Source organism: Sphaerodactylus townsendi, linkage group LG01, assembly GCF_021028975.2.
Source record: "Sphaerodactylus townsendi isolate TG3544 linkage group LG01, MPM_Stown_v2.3, whole genome shotgun sequence".
NCBI lineage: Eukaryota > Metazoa > Chordata > Lepidosauria > Squamata > Sphaerodactylidae > Sphaerodactylus > Sphaerodactylus townsendi.
Genome location: NC_059425.1, coordinates 64,455,990 through 64,475,499, shown reverse-complemented (window position 1 = coordinate 64,475,499; position 19,510 = coordinate 64,455,990). Strand labels below are relative to the sequence as shown.

The 19,510-nt window shown below is 41.2% G+C and overlaps 1 protein-coding gene across 2 annotated transcripts in view; it reads right to left on the bottom strand.

The window, feature by feature from the left end:
- Positions 1-12,240, bottom strand: part of STUM (stum, mechanosensory transduction mediator homolog) — a 50,369-nt gene extending 38,129 nt beyond the window's left edge. For both annotated transcript variants that reach the window (XM_048507789.1, XM_048507874.1), the window contains exon 1: positions 11,770-12,240. In XM_048507789.1, the coding sequence (XP_048363746.1) occupies positions 11,770-11,965 (196 nt within the window). In that variant the 5' untranslated portion in view covers positions 11,966-12,240. The remainder of the gene's footprint in view (positions 1-11,769) is intronic.
- Positions 12,241-19,510: the final 7,270 nt, after the last annotated feature.

The window sequence follows — 19,510 nt, the reverse complement described above, 5'->3', positions numbered from 1 at the left end:
CATGTTTATGGAAATGGAATTGTCATGGCAACAGGAAAGGTCTGACAAGTATTTTAAAAATAGCAAATTAACAAGACCCATTTATGAAATCCAAAATCCATTGTTACATTTAAATACTTTTTTCTTTGCAGAAAGAGAATAAAGTAGGATTGCATCTACACACTTCTACACAAGCTTAAAATCAGAGATTTGGTGCTGATGGGTACCTCACGTTTAAAGGACACTGCAGTGGGAATATTTAATTATTGTACAAAACCCTGAAGGACCCCTTCCGCGCATGCAGAATAATACACTTTCAATCCACTTTCAATGTACTTATCAGCTGGATTTTACTGTGCGGAATAGCAAAATCCACTTGCAAACAATTGTGAAAGTGGATTGAAAGTGCATTATTCTGCATGGGCGGAAGGGGTCTTTCAGATTTTGCTCTGTTTTTGTTTCTTTTCTTTTTTGTCTTATAAAGGTAGCTTACACAAAATGCAATTATTCTTATTTTCAACTTATTTTCAATAAGAATTCACACTGATTACTACAATAATTATTTATGTAGGGATTTCCATAGAAACTGTAGTCTGAATCCAAAGAACTGCTCACTCAGCTAAATCCATATGCCCAAGGGAGTTTAGATTTATGTTTTTTAAGCAACTGTTCCCTGTTCTACATGAAAAACAGCTTGGAGGAAAAGATTGGAGTTTACCCACATTGGGAAAATCCACCCATTCATCAGAAGCACAGTAGCATTGCGACAGTTGCGTAAGTGAAAATTAAACTTGGATAATGTCGCAAATATGTTGCATAACTGAAAATCTTCCTTGAAGTGAAGGTGGGCTTGCCTCAAGGATAAGCCCTGTACACAAATGGCCTAGGATGACATACATTCTTTACAAAATCAATCACCAAAATAACTACTATACTGGCCTCATGAAGAAGAACATGATATGGATCCAACATAAGAACATCACTTTACAAGATTATAGGCTTAAAAGTAACTGGCTAGCATTGAAACTGGGTACTCTAATAACCAAATTGTGTGTATATAAAGTGCTGTCAACTCACAGTTATGTCCACCCTTATGGAGTTTTCAAGGCAAGAAGTAGTTTGCCATTACCTTCCTCTGCATAGCAGCCCTGGTATTTCTTGGTGGTCTCCCATCCAAATACCAACCAGGCCTGAACCTGGTGATATTGGGCTAGCCTAGGCCATCCTGGTCAGGGGATAATCAAATTAAATATCCATAATTCTTACTTAGGATCTTTCCTGGCCATTATCAAGGGCTTACAAAATAATTTTGTATTTCTTTAATATCACAAACATGGCCAAGGAAACCTAGCTCAAACAGTAATGATTTATTAAAAGCTAGTAAGCTTCACGAATAAACAAAGAGACTTCCTCAATGAAGAAACACCATGTAACAGCTTCCACCCCCATGAAGCTCCATACATTCAATAAACCTTTGTATATATGCCAATGGATCAGAGATATTCTCTTCCAAGGTTATTACTATAACAATTTGTACTTCTAATGAGTTACAGTTATTTTACACATGTTTACAGTCTGAGCCGATGTACATAATCCAAAGCTCCCAATCAAAGAGGATTTTTGTACTACAGAATCAGATCCAGTCCACATTAAAATAATCTTTAAAAACAATATTTGTAACTCATTTTTGTGTAAACAGGAAAGTAGTGGATGGGGAAAGAGGCAAAATTTTAATCTGTTTACTCAGAAGCACACAAGGAGCCAAATCAGCTCCCACACTGACTGACACACAGTAGTTCTAACGATACATGGTCAGCCAACTATGGGGCATAGCCAAATCTTTCCTTTCAGCTCTTATTCAAAGAACATTTAAATGAAGCATACAAATAAGGGGAGAAGGAAATATACAAAACAAGATATTCTACCTTATACTAGCGAAGCTAGATTTTGCTAATGTAGACTCCAACTATATACAGCAGTGATACAGTTGTTTATTTAAACCAAAGTTCCCAGCATGGTGCCTGTTGGTGCCACAGAACCCAACAACACCTTTTCTGGTACCTACCAAGAGTTTCTAAACTATGGATGGGGATTTTGCCTAGCAAGGTTTCTGATTGGCCATTGGAGGTTGATGGATTGTGCAGATTTTTTAAAATGTTGCTTTGAAGCATCAGCCACCACAATACCAGAATCTTTACTGTGTGGCTGAATGTAAACTGTAACAGCAGTTTTGTGGCTGTAACAGCAGTTTTGTGGCTGGCTCAACCACATTGTATAAGAATTCCAAAGATGCCCACAGAAACTAAAAGGGTGGAAACCCCATATTTTAACCTTTATCCTAATTATATATAAAGTCATCGGTATGTCCACAAAGAAAAGCAAAAAAGAATGCATCTAAGTGGAACTGAATTCTCCCACCACCATTTAGTGCTTAAGTGTCTCCCTAGTCAGGGGTCAGAAACCAGAAATGACCTCAACTAGAAAAAAATCCCTGGGGTGATGGACTGTGACAAAATCAATTACAGACCAGTAAACTGTGGAAAGGCTCCATTTCCTTCAGTCATACACAGCATTTGTGGAGTGTGTTAGGGATGAACCTGGAGGAGGGAGCTAAGGAAATCATGCCCTATGATAGAAATTCCTTTCATCAGAGGAGGTTTAATGCCCGATCCAAAATACCATGTTTTCTACTCCCTTCTCCCACTCCACATCCCTGGCTGCTGTTAGATGGAAAGGATACCTCAGTTATGCCAAAACACTGGAGTAAGAGTGAATGGAAAAAGAAATCTGCACAGGACCATCTTCAGATACACCCTTGTGTGCCCAGCACAACATCTGCTGCTACGACTCTCACTGCAGGCCACTTGGAAACCAGAATTTAGAAAGAGACAGCTTGAAGATGTCACAAGTCACTTACAATCGCCTGGCTGACACCACCTACACTACCCAAACAGGCAGGCTGGGGAGCAGTTCCTAAACCAAGTTATCCATACTAAGATTTACAGTGGTTTTGTTTTTTAAAATCCCTAAATTAGAACAATGCATTCTAGCCTACAAATATAAACCAAAAAAAACCCCAACTAGAATTAACACCTCTCTCCAGCTAAGGAACTTGTCAATCTTTAATTATAGAGCTAAACTAGCAGAAGAAATAATTTCTTACCTTTTCTTCTATATCTAGGTTCATTTCTCCAAGGCAGGAAAGCATATTCAGTGCAACAGAACAAAAAGTTTTAGGTACAGCCAGGGGGCAGAAAACATTACATAGGAATAATTAAAGTATAAGTAATTAAACGAATTGAAGAGAAGGTTACACTACTAGGTTATTAAAATTCACACCACTATGCTGTTAGGGCTGAGCTTCTGTCTTCCTGAGCATTGACAATTTTCCCCTTAAATAATTAAATTTAATATCAGGCACTTTGTCACAACTATATACTACAGACCATGTCTCATCATAGGCACTCAAATCAGAGACCTAATATAAAGATCCACGAGTGACTGTTTTTCACATAAAGATGAGCATTTCAGTGTTAAAGCCACTGTCAAAACAACAATGAAAAAATAGAATGGTGACGGTTTATATTATACCTTTAAAAATCCCTTGGGGGTACTGCTATTTTACAGTAAGTTTCCCACATCTTGTTATTTGATGTAGGACACATTTTGGTTGCTGCCACTTGTACATGATGGACTTTTCAAAATGGATGGAAGATCATTCTATACAGGCGATTATACTTTCAGGTGTAGAGTGCCTGCTTGACAAGTGATCTAATAAGCATAGCGGAGGAACAGCACACAGCATAATGTAAGCATGTGTGCATTTAATAAACAATTGATAACACCATAGCTCAAGGAAGCTTTGAATACATAACTAATCATCTAATGAATATAAAATCCCATACTGCCCAAACCTAACAAAATACCTGCAACCTACACTCCATTACAAGTCCTGGTAAATAAAATAGCCCTATTGTACCTCCTAAAAGTTTCCAAGGATGGTACTCCCCTCACCTCCTCAAGAAGTCCATTCCATAAAGTGGGGAAAACCACAGAATACTGTACATACCAGGCCTAGAATGTTTTCTTTACTCTTTTCAATGTTTCTATCATATTCCTTTGTCTGCTTTAACCACTATTGTCTCACTATGCATATTCTCTCAGAAGTTGCATAATATTTAATACTATATCAATACTAGTAAATCTAGATCTGAAGTACTTCAGGGTAGCTATTTAATAATTCATTTTTTCTGCAGATGAGTTGCTCAAGAGCAGTCTCACAGAAGTGTGTCTGACTCCTGGTAAAAGTTTCACTGTAGTCTTCTCCAAATTTTTGAGAGTAGCCTTTTGCAACCAGTCTTGCCTTGTATCTTTTCCATTTCCCCTTCTGCATCATGCTGGGTCTTGAAAACCTACTTACATCCTGCTGCTTTCTTTCCAGGTGGTAGTTCTGTAAATGTCCATGTTTTGTTATGAGTTAACGTTTCAGTCTCTTCTTCTGTGACTTTCCTCCATCTCTCAGCTTCTCTAGCAGTTGTCCTCGCAATGTGCTTCCATATGAAGGGCTCTGAGACCATTGCTGCCTTCACAAGACAAACATTTCTCAAAAGTGATATGGCCATGTTTGTTCTGCTAGAACACCTGAGGCTTGCAACCCCTTCTGGTTGTTTGGCTCTGTAAATGCTTCATGTTTGCTGTCCATGGTGCTGTCATCCTCAGGTGCCTCAAACATGCTGTCCATGATATTGAGATAGACTACATATGGCTGCTGCACTTGATTTTGCTCTGCTGAGGTGAAATCGCTGGAATCAGCTTTCTCCTTTTCATCAATGTAAATTGCATCACAAATCTTTAATTCACCAATTTTAAGATTAAGATCTGTATCCTCTGCACCCCTGAGCATATCCTATGAAAATATCTTCTTCAGTTCTGAGATTCATCTTGGAATGCTTTTCCTTAGAAATATAAGCATATACTTTTGATCTAAACACTCTCAAATGGCTCAAACTGGTTTTCTGCCCAAACCAAAGTTTATAAAGAGTCTTATCAGCTCCCTTAGCTAGATGTGTGTTTTGTAAATTGCTGTATTAATGGCCTCTGTCCAATAGTTATCTGGTAGTTTGGCCTCAAACAACATGCATCTGGCCACTTCAGTAAGAGATCTATGTTTTCTTTCAGCCTTGAGTTCATTTCTGGGCAAAGTGGACTAGTCAATTGATGTCTAATTCAATATTCAGTCAATAATGCTTTCATTTCATTTGAGGAATATTCTCCCCCACTGTCTGAGAGTAAGGCCACTGGTATCCTTTAGAATCTGTTTAAGAGTAACATAAGCTTTAAATTTACTCAAAATTTTGCTTTAAGGGAATACGTCACAGTATATTTTGAAAAATCATCTATAAATGTGAGGTAATATTTGCTTCCAGGTGGAGTTTTTGTGTTGAAAGGTCCACACAAATTAGTGTGAGTAAGCTCCAGAGGATATTTTGCTCTTTCTCTGCTTGATTCCTTGAAAAACCTTTAGACAAGTATCACATCTCTCTTTCAGCTGAAAGCAGTTAGCAATTTGCATATTCTTTGTTAGATTCTGTCTCTCAAGTTGTTTTATGGCTTCAAGTGACCTATGTCCAATGTGTCTATGCCATAAATTTAGAAGAAGAAGAAGAAGAAGAAGAAGAAGAAGAAGAAGAAGAAGAAGAAGAAGAAGAAGAAGAAGAAGAAGAAGAAGAAGAAGAAGAAGAAGAAGAAGAAGAAAAGGAAGGAACGAAGGAACGAAGGAACGAAGGAATGAGGAGGAGGAGGAGGAGGAAGAAGAGTTTGGATTTATACTTCACCTTTCTTTCCTGTAAGGAGACTCAAGGTATCTAATCAGTGTGTTAATCAGTGTGTTAGTTCCTTACAAGCTCCTTTCCCTTCCTTTCCCCACAACAGACACCTTGTGATGTAGGTGGGGCTGAGAGAGTTCTAAAGAACTGTGACTAGCCCAAGGTCACCAAGCAGGAATGAAGGTGTGCGGAAACACATCTGGCACATCAGATAAGCCTCTGCCACTCAGGTGGAGGAGTGGGGAATCAAACCCAGTTCTCCAGGTTAGAATCCACCTGCTCTTAACCATGACACCACACAGGCTCTCAAAGTACACTTCTGAACAAGATTTACTTTGTATTGTCGAAGGCTTTCACGGCCGGATTCAACTGGTTGTGGTGGGTTTGCCGGGCTGTGTGGCTACGGTCTGGTGGATCTTGTTCCTAACGTTATGCCTGCATTTGTGGCTGGCATCTTCAGAGGTGTATCACAGGGAAAAGTCTGTTACACACTGTGTCCAGTAAGAAGGGAATGTTTAGTGGGGTATATATTGTCCATGTCCCAGGGCGGGAAACCAATCAGTAAGTGTTTGGGTAGAACTTGTTATGCAAAGATGTGGTTGATAGTATTGTATTGCGGGTGGGCTAGCTTTCTCTCTGGGTAAACTGCTGCTACCACCTAGTCGTTTGAGGAACTGCCCACTGGGGAAGGTCAGGGTTCCCCAACTTCCTTTCCTACCATGAGGCCTAGCTTCGGTTTCCCTTGGTTCCCCCTCCTGGGTTCCACAGGGCATATTGGAGGTCCCGGAGGAAAAGCTGCAGGAAACTCGCTAGCCTTCCTCTCCCCTCCTATTTAGATAGCAAATCCAAGACGGTGGGGCATTTGTGATACAGGAAACTGTTCCCCACATCTAAGGTTTAAAAAGTATTTATTCAAAATACAATGGCCACAAGTATATTTTAGAACTGCACCAGATTGAGCAAGGATTTCCAAAACAAAGGAGATATAAACGCAAATCCTCTGTCCCTCTCCCTAAACATGCCCTAGCAATTGTTGAAAATAGGGTAGGCCCTTAAAGCTTAGAAGGTTACAATTCTCAAAGGGTTCCCATTACCTGGCAGGCTGAGTGAGCTGAGTGAGCTCCCTGGATGAGCACATGGTTCAAAAATGGCCGCTCTCTGCACAGCCCCAGCAAGAGGTCTGCTCCCTTCAGTGACCCACCAGAAAGAGAAAGAGAAAAGAGCCCTCGCCCCTCTCTTCCCAGAGTTTTATCAGTTCCCAGACCCCACCCTCTTTTGACCTGGTCAGGCTGGGTCAAGATAACTTTTCCCCCTAGGTCAGGTAGCTCTTCCTGGCATTCCCCTGGAATTTCTAAGTCCTCCAAATCTATGACACCTGGTTGGAGAAGGGGAGAAGGAAAAAAGGGGGGAGGAGCCATTTCTCTACAGCATGTATCACAGTATATATTATTGGGTAATAATATTTACTTTGGGAGAAAAAAATCTGGTACAACTAAAGTGACATTTTCTGGCTTCTGTGATTGGGTTCAAAAAGTTGTAAAGTAACAGAAAAAATGCAAGCAAAAATTACAATTCAGAATCTGGATGGCTTTTAAAGGCAATTTTCAAGGGAAAATTAACACTGAATTTCTTAACTAGACAAAAAGACACAGGCAAAGCATCAAGGTACAAGCTACAAACATTTTCTTGTGGCTAAACTCCACTGAACTCAGTGGCTCTCAAGAAAGTATGCATAAGAATAGGCAGCACACACAAAGACAATTGAAATGTAAATAAAGAACAAGGAGGCATGCCTTTTCACAAGACTACCCATAAAAAAACACACACAAAAAACAGAAATTTAGATAGTTGAAAAAATAATGAAATTGCAACCTCTTTCCATTTCAGGTAAGAAAAAACAAGAAATAAGTTTTTAGTGTAAAATGTGTCATAGAAATATAACAACTGGAAAAGATCTGTTTGATGTAGTCTCCCAATGTGACGAGAAGGTGACTAGCTCCATGTCTGTCACTGATTGGCTTAAAGCAGGGGTCCCCAAACTTTTTAAACAGGGGGCCAGTTCACTGTCCCTCAGACTGTTGGAGGGCCGGACTAAAAAAAACTATGAACAAATTCCTATGCACAAATGATTGTAAAATGTTTGATTTCACCTTTCAGCCTTTCTGTCATTGTCTACGTTTAGAACAGTGACCAAAGTATGTCAAGTACAGGGTGGGCTCCAAATATTGTTGGGGAGGCTGTGGAATACCTTCCCCTGTAAAAAAAAAAAGCAGAACTTTCCCAATGAAGCATTCCATCTAACCCAGGATCAGGTATCTTCCTGGGTTCTTTCCTCCCTAGCAGCCAGTGAGCGATTAGCCAGCCTGGCTGATGCCAATGGGAGTGCGGCGGAACAGAAAGCCTGAGAGCAACATATGGAGTAGCCGAGCGGGAAGGGAGGAGCAGGCGTTGCCACGTGTAAGGTTTCCAACTCTGAGTCAGAAAATTCATGGAGATTTGGGGGTGCCATCATGTAACTGCAATCAATGGCTGTTGGGGGCAGTTCCTCCTCTCCCTCGAGCCCCCACTGCACATGAATGGAGCCATCGCCGCCATGCCTGGCGGGCCGGATAAATGCCTTCAGGGGGCCACATTTGGCCCCCGGGCCGTAGTTTGGGGACCCCTGGCTTAAAGTAATGGATACTGAAGCATAATGGGTTACAAGCTGGCAAGCTAACAGTACTGACAGATATGACCTAAAGTCCTAACTCCTTTTTCAGATTTATTATTGTTACAGAGCACTATGCACAAGTAACAAGCATGGGAATCAGCCACAAAACAATAGAGAAGTGCTGATATGCAGTATGGGAAACTTTAGAAAAACAGCAACTACACCAATACAAAGGCATTATCAAAAAACAAAGTCATCATAGCTCTATAGCTCTGGAGTCCTTAAAAATACAGCATGTTGACAGAACATCTTAAGTTCTTGCTCAGCAATGTCCTTTGGCTATAAAAGTGTTTACAAAGGGATAATATGGCTTCCCAAAGAAAGCAATGTTATTTTAATAGTGCTAACATCTGTAACACCTTCTCTCATAAATTCCATTATAATAAATTTCTCTCACTGTAACACTTTCTTTCACTGAATGCTACCTAATGAAATGAAAGCCAACTGCCTCTATCAGAAGAGACTCCAAATTTTTTTGGTGTTGCTTCATACAGCCACAATCCTTGTTTTTACTGGTACTGCAATTTTACTGGTACTACAATTTATCTCACACCACGGTTGTTCACACTGCTTTCAAAAGTAAAGACAGTCAGTCCCCTGTGCACGCACTCATGGGGTGACATCACATCACAATGTTTACTAGACAACTATGTTTACAGGGTGGTTTGCCATTGCCTTCCCCAATAATCTACACTTGAGCCCCAGAAAGCTCAGAAGGAAAGAAGGCTGAGTTAACCTTGAGCTGGCTACCTGAAACTCCCTTCTGTCGGGATTGAACTCAGGTAATGAGCAGAGTTTTTGACTGAAATATTGCAGTTTACCACTCTGCCCCATGGGGCTCAGTCTCAGCCCCATTATGCATGGAAACTTACCTCAGGGCTCTTCACTGTGCAGTGGGCTTGTAGTGGGATCTCCTCACGTTTCTGTTTGCATGTGAGGAGGCACTCACTCCTTGCTGCACAGTTTGTGTGCTGAACTCTCCCATGCCAGCTTTTCCTGATTCTCTTCACTCCACCCATCAACTCACTCTTAAAGGCACAGGTCTTATCACACTCAGTAGTCTCAAGATTACTGGCTTTGTTAAAGCCCTTCAAACCATAGTTATATCAATATTGCTGTTCTTGCAATTATATCAATTTGGTGGCCCCTTTCCAGAAATAATCCCGCCCCCAAGTGAAAGAGGCAAAGCAAGTCCCTGGACAACATTCTACTGAAGAAGGGGACCATGTCCTAGAACTGATATTCTCTCCCCCCTCCTCTCCTCATACACACTTCTTGATGCTGCTGCTGTGGGAGGAGAGATTGTTATTTCAATATTCCTATATTAGATCTATCATTATTTCAATACATCTAATATGATACAAACGCTTGAAGATGAAATAAAGTTTTTAAAAGCCTTCCCCGATCATGGGGAAGGTGGAAGCACAGCAGGGCAGGTGGGGTAGCCATAGAGGGAAGATGTCCAGGGCAAAGCTGTGCTCACTGGCAAATCTGCCCTGTTCTGAAGGCAAAGAAAAGTGAAGTTGTGTTGATTGCCACAGAAAGAATGAAAAGTGAAAGTGGGCCTCAAGGATATACTTCTGGACAAGAAATTTTGCTGCAATGAATATATGCCCCTGCAGCGCAGCAGACACCTTTGTGTATACTCAGACTAAGTCATGCCACTTTACAATTCAATAATTTAACATCTATTTCCTCATAGTATGTGGCTTTCACGTTTAATAAGTGACACAATAAAAAGGCAATGGTGTTTTGAAGAAGAATGCAGTAATGGTGTCATTGTCTTTACAAGAAACTGTGCCTCTGACAGCTGCACAACAGGAAGAAAACAATGGGTATAGAAAGTGTGGTACAACAGTTAAAGACTAGTACCTGGGGGACTGAGGTTCAGATCCCCTACTTTGCCATGAGCCTTGCTAAGTAATCTTGCACCAGTCACTCTCTTTCAGCCTAACTAACCGCATAGGGGAGACATTAGGTCCCCATTGGGAGAAAGGTGGACTATAAATATCTAAGTAAATAAATTATTTCTAGAATGAAAACATGTATCTCACGGCTTTTGCACACTAAGGCTACACCTATTGAATTTCTACCTGCTGGGTAGTTGCAAAATGAAAATGTCTCTTGCAGCAACAACAGTAGGAGGGGACCTTGAATTTGAGAAGCCCTGACTGAAGACTGCTCTTTGGTTCTTCACATAGTCTGTGCCAATCACAGAATTGATCATTCTGTAGTTTGAATTCCTTTTCCCCACTTGAACAGAAGATGTTTCAGCCTTTGAAAGAGCAATGTGTTCCTCTCCCCCATACAGAAATCCTTCAAGTATCAGTGGAAGAATGATGCTTTCCTGCATTTCCTTCAGGGAAAGAAGGGAAGTCAATAACGTAGTTCATCAACTTGCTTTCCTGCAAGTTGGAATACACAAGCCTTACTGTCTGCAGAGCAAAGGGAACTGCTTTTGCTTTATGTGTTGCTCATATTTTCACTGTCCAAGCAGAAGTTGCTTTTGTGTCTACCCAGTCTCACCACTATGCACTTGCCCAATGAGATCCAAGTGCACAACATTTAAAAGGACATCATTTGGTACCAGATTAATTAAAAATAGACGGTTGTTGTTCAGAGTCATCACTATGGATTAGCATCACCATGCAACATCAGAAAAGTGGCAAGCAATGTCTTCTGCAGAGCTCATCCAGAGTAATGGCAACTATGAATGGAGGATTAAAGTAGGTTAAGATCTAACTGATGCAAATAATAAGTGGTACATCGATTTTTATTTATTTAGCTTTTTCTAGGCTTCTCGCAGCCTGACATTACTCAGTGACCCTGGCTTGCTTGCTATAGAGTGCACAACAACCTTCCCTCTGCGACCCACTTTCCAATCTTCCAAATCAGAGAAAGCAGCAGGTTGCAGCGAACTAATTAGCTGCTTGTTCATAAGAATAGCAGTTAGACCTCGAAAAGCTCTCGTACGAGAGGGTTCCCAGTGTTCCCACTATTCTTAAAAGCAACAGCAACATACCGATGCAGAATGGAGAAACAACCGGCCCACTCTCAAAGGTGCGGGAGTATACTTCCACGCGATCCTGAGTGGCACAGCTGTCTAACCCAGATCCACAGGCGGGCACCCTCCCACGCCTTAAGAGTGTCTCCCACCCAAGCAGTTTTGCACGCGCGCACAGGCAGTCGTGGTGCCGCCTGGAGGCGGGCGTGCAAGCACTCCACGCGGCTGCCTAGAGGGCAGCGACCGCTTACCTAACCCCGGCACGAAGGTGTTGAGGAACAAACAGATAACGGCCACGGGGAACGGCATATAGGGGATCGCCGCGCGCAGGGGTCCTTTCTTCTCTCGAACTTGCACCACCACCCCGCCGGAGGAAGAGGCGGCGCCCCGACCACCATCTCCGGGGGCTGCTCCGGCTGAGTCCCCTTCCTTGGGACCGTGGTCCATGATGACGCCTGTTGAAGCCGGCGCGCCTCGAGGAGGGAGGAGAGGACACGAGGCGGCCGCGCCCAAAGGATCGAGGGAGGTGCCGGGGCGAGCGTCCCAATCTGTCACAGCCGGCGCCGGGCTTTGCCTCGGGAGTGGAGAGAGCGCGAGGCGCTGAACCGAACTGGCTGACAGAAGAGGCAGAGCGGCGCCCTCGGTCTCCCCGGGTCTTTTTCTCACGCGCTCCCTCCCGCGCGCTCTCCGAGTTGTTCGGCCCGCGCGAACACGCGCGCGCTCCTGGCTCTGCCTGGCTCCCTTCCCGCGCAACCTCGTGCGCCCACGTCCTCCACTGCCGCTTCTTTCGCGCCTCAGTTTCTCTTGCTCTCTCAGTTACGCGCATAGGTTTGTTCTGCCTTCGAGCAGAAATTTAGCAGGGGCGGCTTTTCCCACGTTGCCTGGGAAAGCAACGCCTGAAGTTCTGCCACTTTGAAGACTCAAGAACCTTTCTCCCCGCCGCCCGCACATTGTGATGTGTATTGTGTACAGTCTGTATTAACAATCGACTGAATTTTTAACTATCCCAGACTTTCAAAATAACCGACCGCATTCTAGGAACTAGTTTTCTGCCCGTTTCATAGTTGTGGAGAAGTTGGCAAGGGCATTTTTTTAAAAACACCACAATGGGATGAAAGAAGAGGTGCCTTTGGAAAATGAAGATTCCTATTGTGTTCTATAAAGAAATCATTATCCAGGTTATAGCAAATTTGATGCACAGAAAGAAAGCAGTTCGGCACCTTGAGAAATGATTAATCTATAATAGCTTGCCCTATGGACACCCGATTTCTGCCAGCCCTCCCCCTCCTTGCCACAATAAACATTGCTGTGGTGTGGAGAAAAAAGGCAGATCTGCCCAGCAAATACATTATACATCCAAAGTGTCCATACCATAGCAGTTTAAGCAACACAGCTTCCTGTGTGTGTACATTTGAGCAAAATATCACAAGTTCATGAGCTAGGGATTCATTCGCATGCTAAAGTTAATAAGAGAGACTGTCATGGAAAGGGGACTTTCAGCAACAGCAGAACAATGATGCCTTTGCTATGGCAATACATGAGGATGCATACATCCTAACTTGCAGCAATTTCACATGCAAACATTTCACAATTTTCTATGTCCCTACATATTTATCCTACAGCAAATATATTTTCAGAGTCACAGGTGCATTCCAGAGCACATAGCCTATGCTTAGAGATGGTTTCTGAGATGCAAGTAAGGTAAGAGCTCTCATGACCTATTTCCAAGAGAGGCATTCTTCTGACATTCAGCATTTCCTGCTTTTTAGACATGAAATGCAGCTTCCAAGATATAGTAATGTTATTACATAATAACAGCTCCAACAAACCATACACAAGATAGCTTTGGGCTATCTGGCTGAGATATTAGGTATGGATCAATGCAGATGGCACAGCTCATAGAAAAGGAAGCTGCATAATAAATCCTTATTCAACCTGACACTTTCATTTGTGGGCCCTGATTCCTACACTGCCATCCTAAGAACAGTCCCAAGATCCCCCATCCCATCCCATCTTAAAAGGGTATAACTCTGCTTAGGCAGGACTCCAACATACTAGCATGAGGCTAGCAGAGACGCTGAAAGTCACAGTAGGACTTGAACAAGCATATAACAGTGTTAACTAAAATTTCTCCCCAAAAGAATATTTGATCTCATGTAGTGTTCAATGTTTTTTTTTTCTGTCACACATTAAAATACAATTCTGCTAGTCTGGGCCTACCTATGCTTTCTCATGTGATTTCTCTTGGTAGTCTCCCACACAACCACTCATTTCATTGCCTGTATACGCCCACAAGGAATATCTTAACACTGTTGCACAAAAGGTAAATTCACAATACAGATCCAGATTAGAAAATTGTTTGCATTGTATGCATATACTTCTTAGTGCAATTAGTACACCTATATCTAATTTAACTCTGTATGTATGCTATAAAAATCCTCTGCCAACCAGGGCTTTCAGCTGCCTATGGAGTTTCAATGGTGTCCATTTAGTATACAAGCAATTCCCTACATTTTATATGTTTGTTTGTTTATTATTTCATTTTTAAACCACCCTCCCCTGGAGGGCTCAGGGTGGTGTACATCATCATATAATAGTACAAATCTCAGTAAAATCCGCATAAAACAATGAGTTAAAATTTGCAACACAATAGGTATATATACACACAGCTAATGGTGACTTTTCCCTCCCAATCCCACTCCGCCCATTTAACTGGTACCTATGGGACATTTTACCTGTGGCAATCATACTCTTTTATTCATTAATATTTCTCACATATTTTTTCTCCCCTATCATCAAGGCATGTGTGCCTGGCTTGAGTTTGTCATTTAGATCCCTACAAACCACTTCATTTATTTTAGCTCATGGAAAATATGATTACTAAGAGGCTCACACTTTCTTCCACATTGACACACAAAGAACTTAAGCAAGTGTATTTTGATTCAGCACTAAATCCTAATGATGAATATTATTTAATACATGTATGAAGGGCAGTAATAATACATTGTGACTTTTTTATATGGATATCTGCTTCACACTGTCTTATGCAAAGGTACTCCCGGGAAGAAAGAGGGAAAGGCTGAGACAAGATAGCAAGATATTTTATGCAGTTTCATTATTTTTGTGATAATTGATTACAAAGTCCTGAAGCAGCTAATAGTTCTTACATTCTAAAAATACCCATCTCTGGGGATGTGGGATTGATGGGTAGATTAAACCTGTGGAAGCATGCACTGACAGACTGCTAAATGTGCCTTCATTGCTTTTCCTAATCTCTGAGTTCCTGACATATTGGAATACAATTTATTAATACCATAAGATGTAAAACTCTTCCTACAAGATGGGTAATTGGAATCCACCACACAGGCTGGGGAACAGAATGTTACTAGAACATGAAGACGTTTGCTGTTAGAAATGGGGGCACTGCTGATCACTGTAGGTGGGCATCAATTTTTAATGGAAATATTACAAACATTATTCATCAAAGTGTAGATTGACAAATCTGTGTATGTGTGTGAGAGACAGACAGACAGACAGACAGACAGACAGACACACACACACACACACACACACACACACACACACACACACACACACACACACAGAGCTCTAATGATAGAGTGGTTAGAGGATCAGACTAGGCTCTGGGAGCTCCAGGTTTGAATATCCTCTCTGTCATGCACATTCAGTGGGTGATCCTGGGCAGTCATTCTCTGTTAGCCTAACTTTTCTCCTAGCATTGTTATAAGGATAAAATGCAGAAAAGGAGAATGATGTTGAAAGCTGCTATGGGTACCCACTGGGGAGAAAAGGGGACTATACATATCTAAAATAATATTAATAAAATAATGAAATGTGTAATTTGGTAGCAGAATAAATATAAATCCTCAGTGAAAACCAAGATATAGTTTGGAATAAAATTATCTGCCATGAGTTTATTTCAACCACTGGAAAAGTTTATAAAGATATTAGCTGTTCCATGGAAATATAAGTCTTTATTCTTACATTATTTGCCATACATTGATTCTACCTAGGGAATTATACATTGGCCTGGTATGTAGCCTCGACATTCAATGGACAACAGAATCATGTCTCAGACATGCATATACTGTTCGCACTACAAGATCATGAAGGATGTGCATCTGATTAGGCATAAACATGGATACATCCTTACATACATGGATTTAGTCAGGTAATTCATATATCCTTGTTGTGGCAGGTGGATTGTATGGACAGTCAATTACAAAACTTCCATGTCAGTTCTCATGACCTCTTCAAAAGATTTAGACTGGAGCAACTGCATAGAATTGCACTAAACCTTGCTTCTTCACACCACCCTGCCTACAATCTACATGATCAGTTAGTGAGTATTCTGTCTCACCCAAATTTCAAAGCTGATATTCAGGGGCAAATGCTTGAAAACTAGTTACATCAATCTGTTCTACATGATGGCTTCCCTGTTGCTGTCCAGAAATATTTATATTGATTTGTAATTCAGCTAGTTCTTCTAATGGGATCTTATTAAATTTTAAACTTTAAAACTTGAATAGAAGCATTGTAAATAAACACTGACTTGGAGGGAGGGGGGATACAGATATACTATCACTTTACAACATATTTAGGACTCCAGCCAAAATGTTTGTAGGTGCTACTGACTTAAAGGGAAACATGCATTTAAATCATTCTCATTGAAATAAATGGAATAAAAAGTGCTTAACTTTGGTGGGATCATGTTTTAAGTTTGCTCAACTAAAGTTATATGTGATTTTAAAATGAATAGTTTATAATTAATATTAATTAAGTTGTATCTTTCAATAATTTCCATTGCTGAATAAGCAGATGGCAGCTGTGACCAGGAGTGCCCTTTACCAGCCTCGACTGGTTAGCTAGCTGGGGCATTGTTTAACCCAATAATTGTTTAACCCCATTGTTTAACTTTAACCCAATAAACGAACTCCGAAATGGTAATCAGCAGCGCTTATTGAAGAGATAGTCAAGTACCACACTTGGCAAAGCTAGTTCTACTGAACTTGGCATCTCAGGTCCCATATATTCCACAAGGATCCCCCCTCCTGAATTCCCAGAGACAGCATCTGGGGCCAAAACTGAAAGTAGTCCCACCCCAAGTTCAGCAACAGATAGAGAGGAGCCACCTGGTCTGCTGCCCACGACAAGATAACAGTTGTAACTCTTTTCTCATGGGACAAGCAAGACAGGGGAGCTACTTTACTACAAAGCATGCAAAGCCATAAAGTACAGGACAAGGAAAGAATGCATAGAAGAAGAAGAGAAGAAGAGTTTGGATTTATATCCCCCCTTTCTCTCTTGTAGGAGACTCAAAGGGGCTGACAATCTCCTTTCCCTTCCCCCCTCACAACAAATACCCTGTGAGGTGGGTGGGGCTGAGAGAGCTTGGAACAGCTGTGACTATCCCAAGGTCACCCAGCTGGCGTGTGTTGGAGTGCACAGGCTAATTTGAATTCCCCAGATAAGCCTCCACAGCTCAAGCGGCAGAGTGGGGAATCAAACCCGGTACCTCCAATTTAGAATGCACCTGCTCTTAACCACTACGCCACTGCTGCTCACTGCTGCTCACTGCTGCATAGATGGCAGTGGTTACATATAACAGAGCTGATTACATTTATCAAAAAGAAGCATTGAGTTACCATGTACAGCCGATTACATTGATTAAAAATGCACCCATTTTACTCAGATAAGTATCCCCCTGACAGGCATGCACTGTATGTGAGGCTGCCCTTGAAAAGTGTTCAGAAACATGAACTGGTACAGAATGCTGCCGCCAGGATATTGACTGGGGTGGGTCATAGCCATCATATCACTCCAACCTACGGCCATCTACACCGGCTCCCAATTTACTTGCAGGCACAATGCAAGATCCTGGGTTTGACCTTTAAAACCTTATATTGTTTGGGACTAGCATACCTGATGGACTTCATAAATGTGATTTTATTGTGTATGTTTAATTTGTTAGCTCCCTTAGTGCCCCCAGTGAGGGCAGAAAGGTGGGATATAAATTTTGTAAATAAAATAAAAATAATAAATATATCCCCAGTTAAGAATAGGATTTTTCAATGTGTGTTATATAGTGGTATAAGTGGATTTTAGTTCCTAGAAGCTCAAGTTTACTTTTATGTGTTGTAGAACTAACAATCCATGTGTATAGCAGAATAATACGAAATAAGTTTGGAAATGGATTTAGAGGATCTTTCTTCTGTCTATTCTGCTGCATCCCCTTATCAGACAAAATCTTCCCCAGAAAAAGTTATTAAGAGGGATTAGAACAGCAAATGTAGAATCCCTTGCTAGACTTCCTGAGGCAAACTAAGCACTTCTAAGAATGAGTTGTTTACTAACACTCTAGCCAAGGGAAAACATGAACAAATTGTATCAACTTGAAATACTGCTGCAGATTACAGGTGCCAGTTACTCCATTTTATTTCATTTTATTAATCTTTTATGCCACTGTGATGGACCCCTCCCTACCCCCTTATTCACACTCACTGACTTCACACTCACTGACTTGTCCTGTCGGTTTTTCTCACCATTTCCCCTTCAGGGACTGAAGTGCTTCAGAAAATGGTAGCATTTGGTTGTTTCAGAAAATGACGTGAAGCATTGAGGTGCTTCAGAAAATGGTAGTGTTTGGTTGAAAGCACTTCCCCATAGCTCTCTAACACCCAAAACATGAAGGATGCCCATTGACTTTATTCCTTTCCAGGCACTCCCTTCACTAAGACACTCTAAAAAAAAATACCAGAGGCAGATTTAAACTTGAACCGATTAAAGATTTATTAACAGAGGAGATGGTAAAAGGAGGAATAATAACTTGGAGATTGATTTTGATGAGGCAAATAAGGCAGGAGGCAGGATAAATATCTATATACTATACAAAAAAGGTTGGCACAGAGGTGCAGAGGTTTGTTTTGCTGCACAGTGCTTAACAAGATTGTTCGGCTTCAGTTCAGCTTAGATATTATTGTTTCTTAGCTATTTCACAGATTGTACAGTTCCTTTAAGTTTGAAGATGGTACTGCCTTTTGGCTTCTTCAGATACAGGATCCTAACACTGGCTTGGTACTTATACACAGTACCCTCATACAGTCCATTCAGTTAGAAAAATCCTTGAAATAAAACATAAACTCTCTATTGAAGTAAACCAAAGCAAATCACAGACCCACTTGTATACAGGAATCCTCTCACTAGAAGACATTCCTTTCCTGGTTGATTATGTACTACACTACAGCTTGGCCCTCCAATAAACCCTTCCACCAATATACTTGGTCTGTGTTTATATTTGCTTTCACCAATAACTCAGGCTGATATCACTTTGACTGTCTATGTCCCTCAGAGATGTTTAGTTTTTCACACACAGTTAAGGCAGACAGCCCTTAACAGCAGGAATGCTCAAGACCAAAAAGCCTCACTGATTCTTCTGACAGTTAACCTCCTTCCCCTTTGCATCATACAGTCCCTTGGACAATTAGAGTACAGGAGGCCACAGCCAATCAGGTGGCTTCCCTGTTCCTAGACCTTTCTGCCTCACTCTGACTGTAAACAATAAGTTGTTTTAGACAAAACTGCACTTAAAAAAAAATCACATTTCCTTGCAGTCCATCACAGTAACCTTTTCCCTTTTGGGCTCAGGGTGGCTCACACCCTATCAAAAATTACAGTATAAAATATAGGGCCAAAAATCCACATGCACTTCAAAATAAAACTATAAATAGTTCATAAAAAGCCAAATAGTGATTTGATATTTCCTGCTGTTATTTCATACCTACCCTGAAGCTAGGAATCCCATAAAAATTAAACCCATTCAGTGTGGTTGAAAGATTTTTCAGAGGCTCTGAAGAAATGGACAACTGGAATTCTGGTTTGTATTAATAAATTCCACCATACTATTGTATATTTTATTGCCTATAAGAAAGCCAGTCCAATCATATTATTATGTAGTATCCTATTTCTCATTAT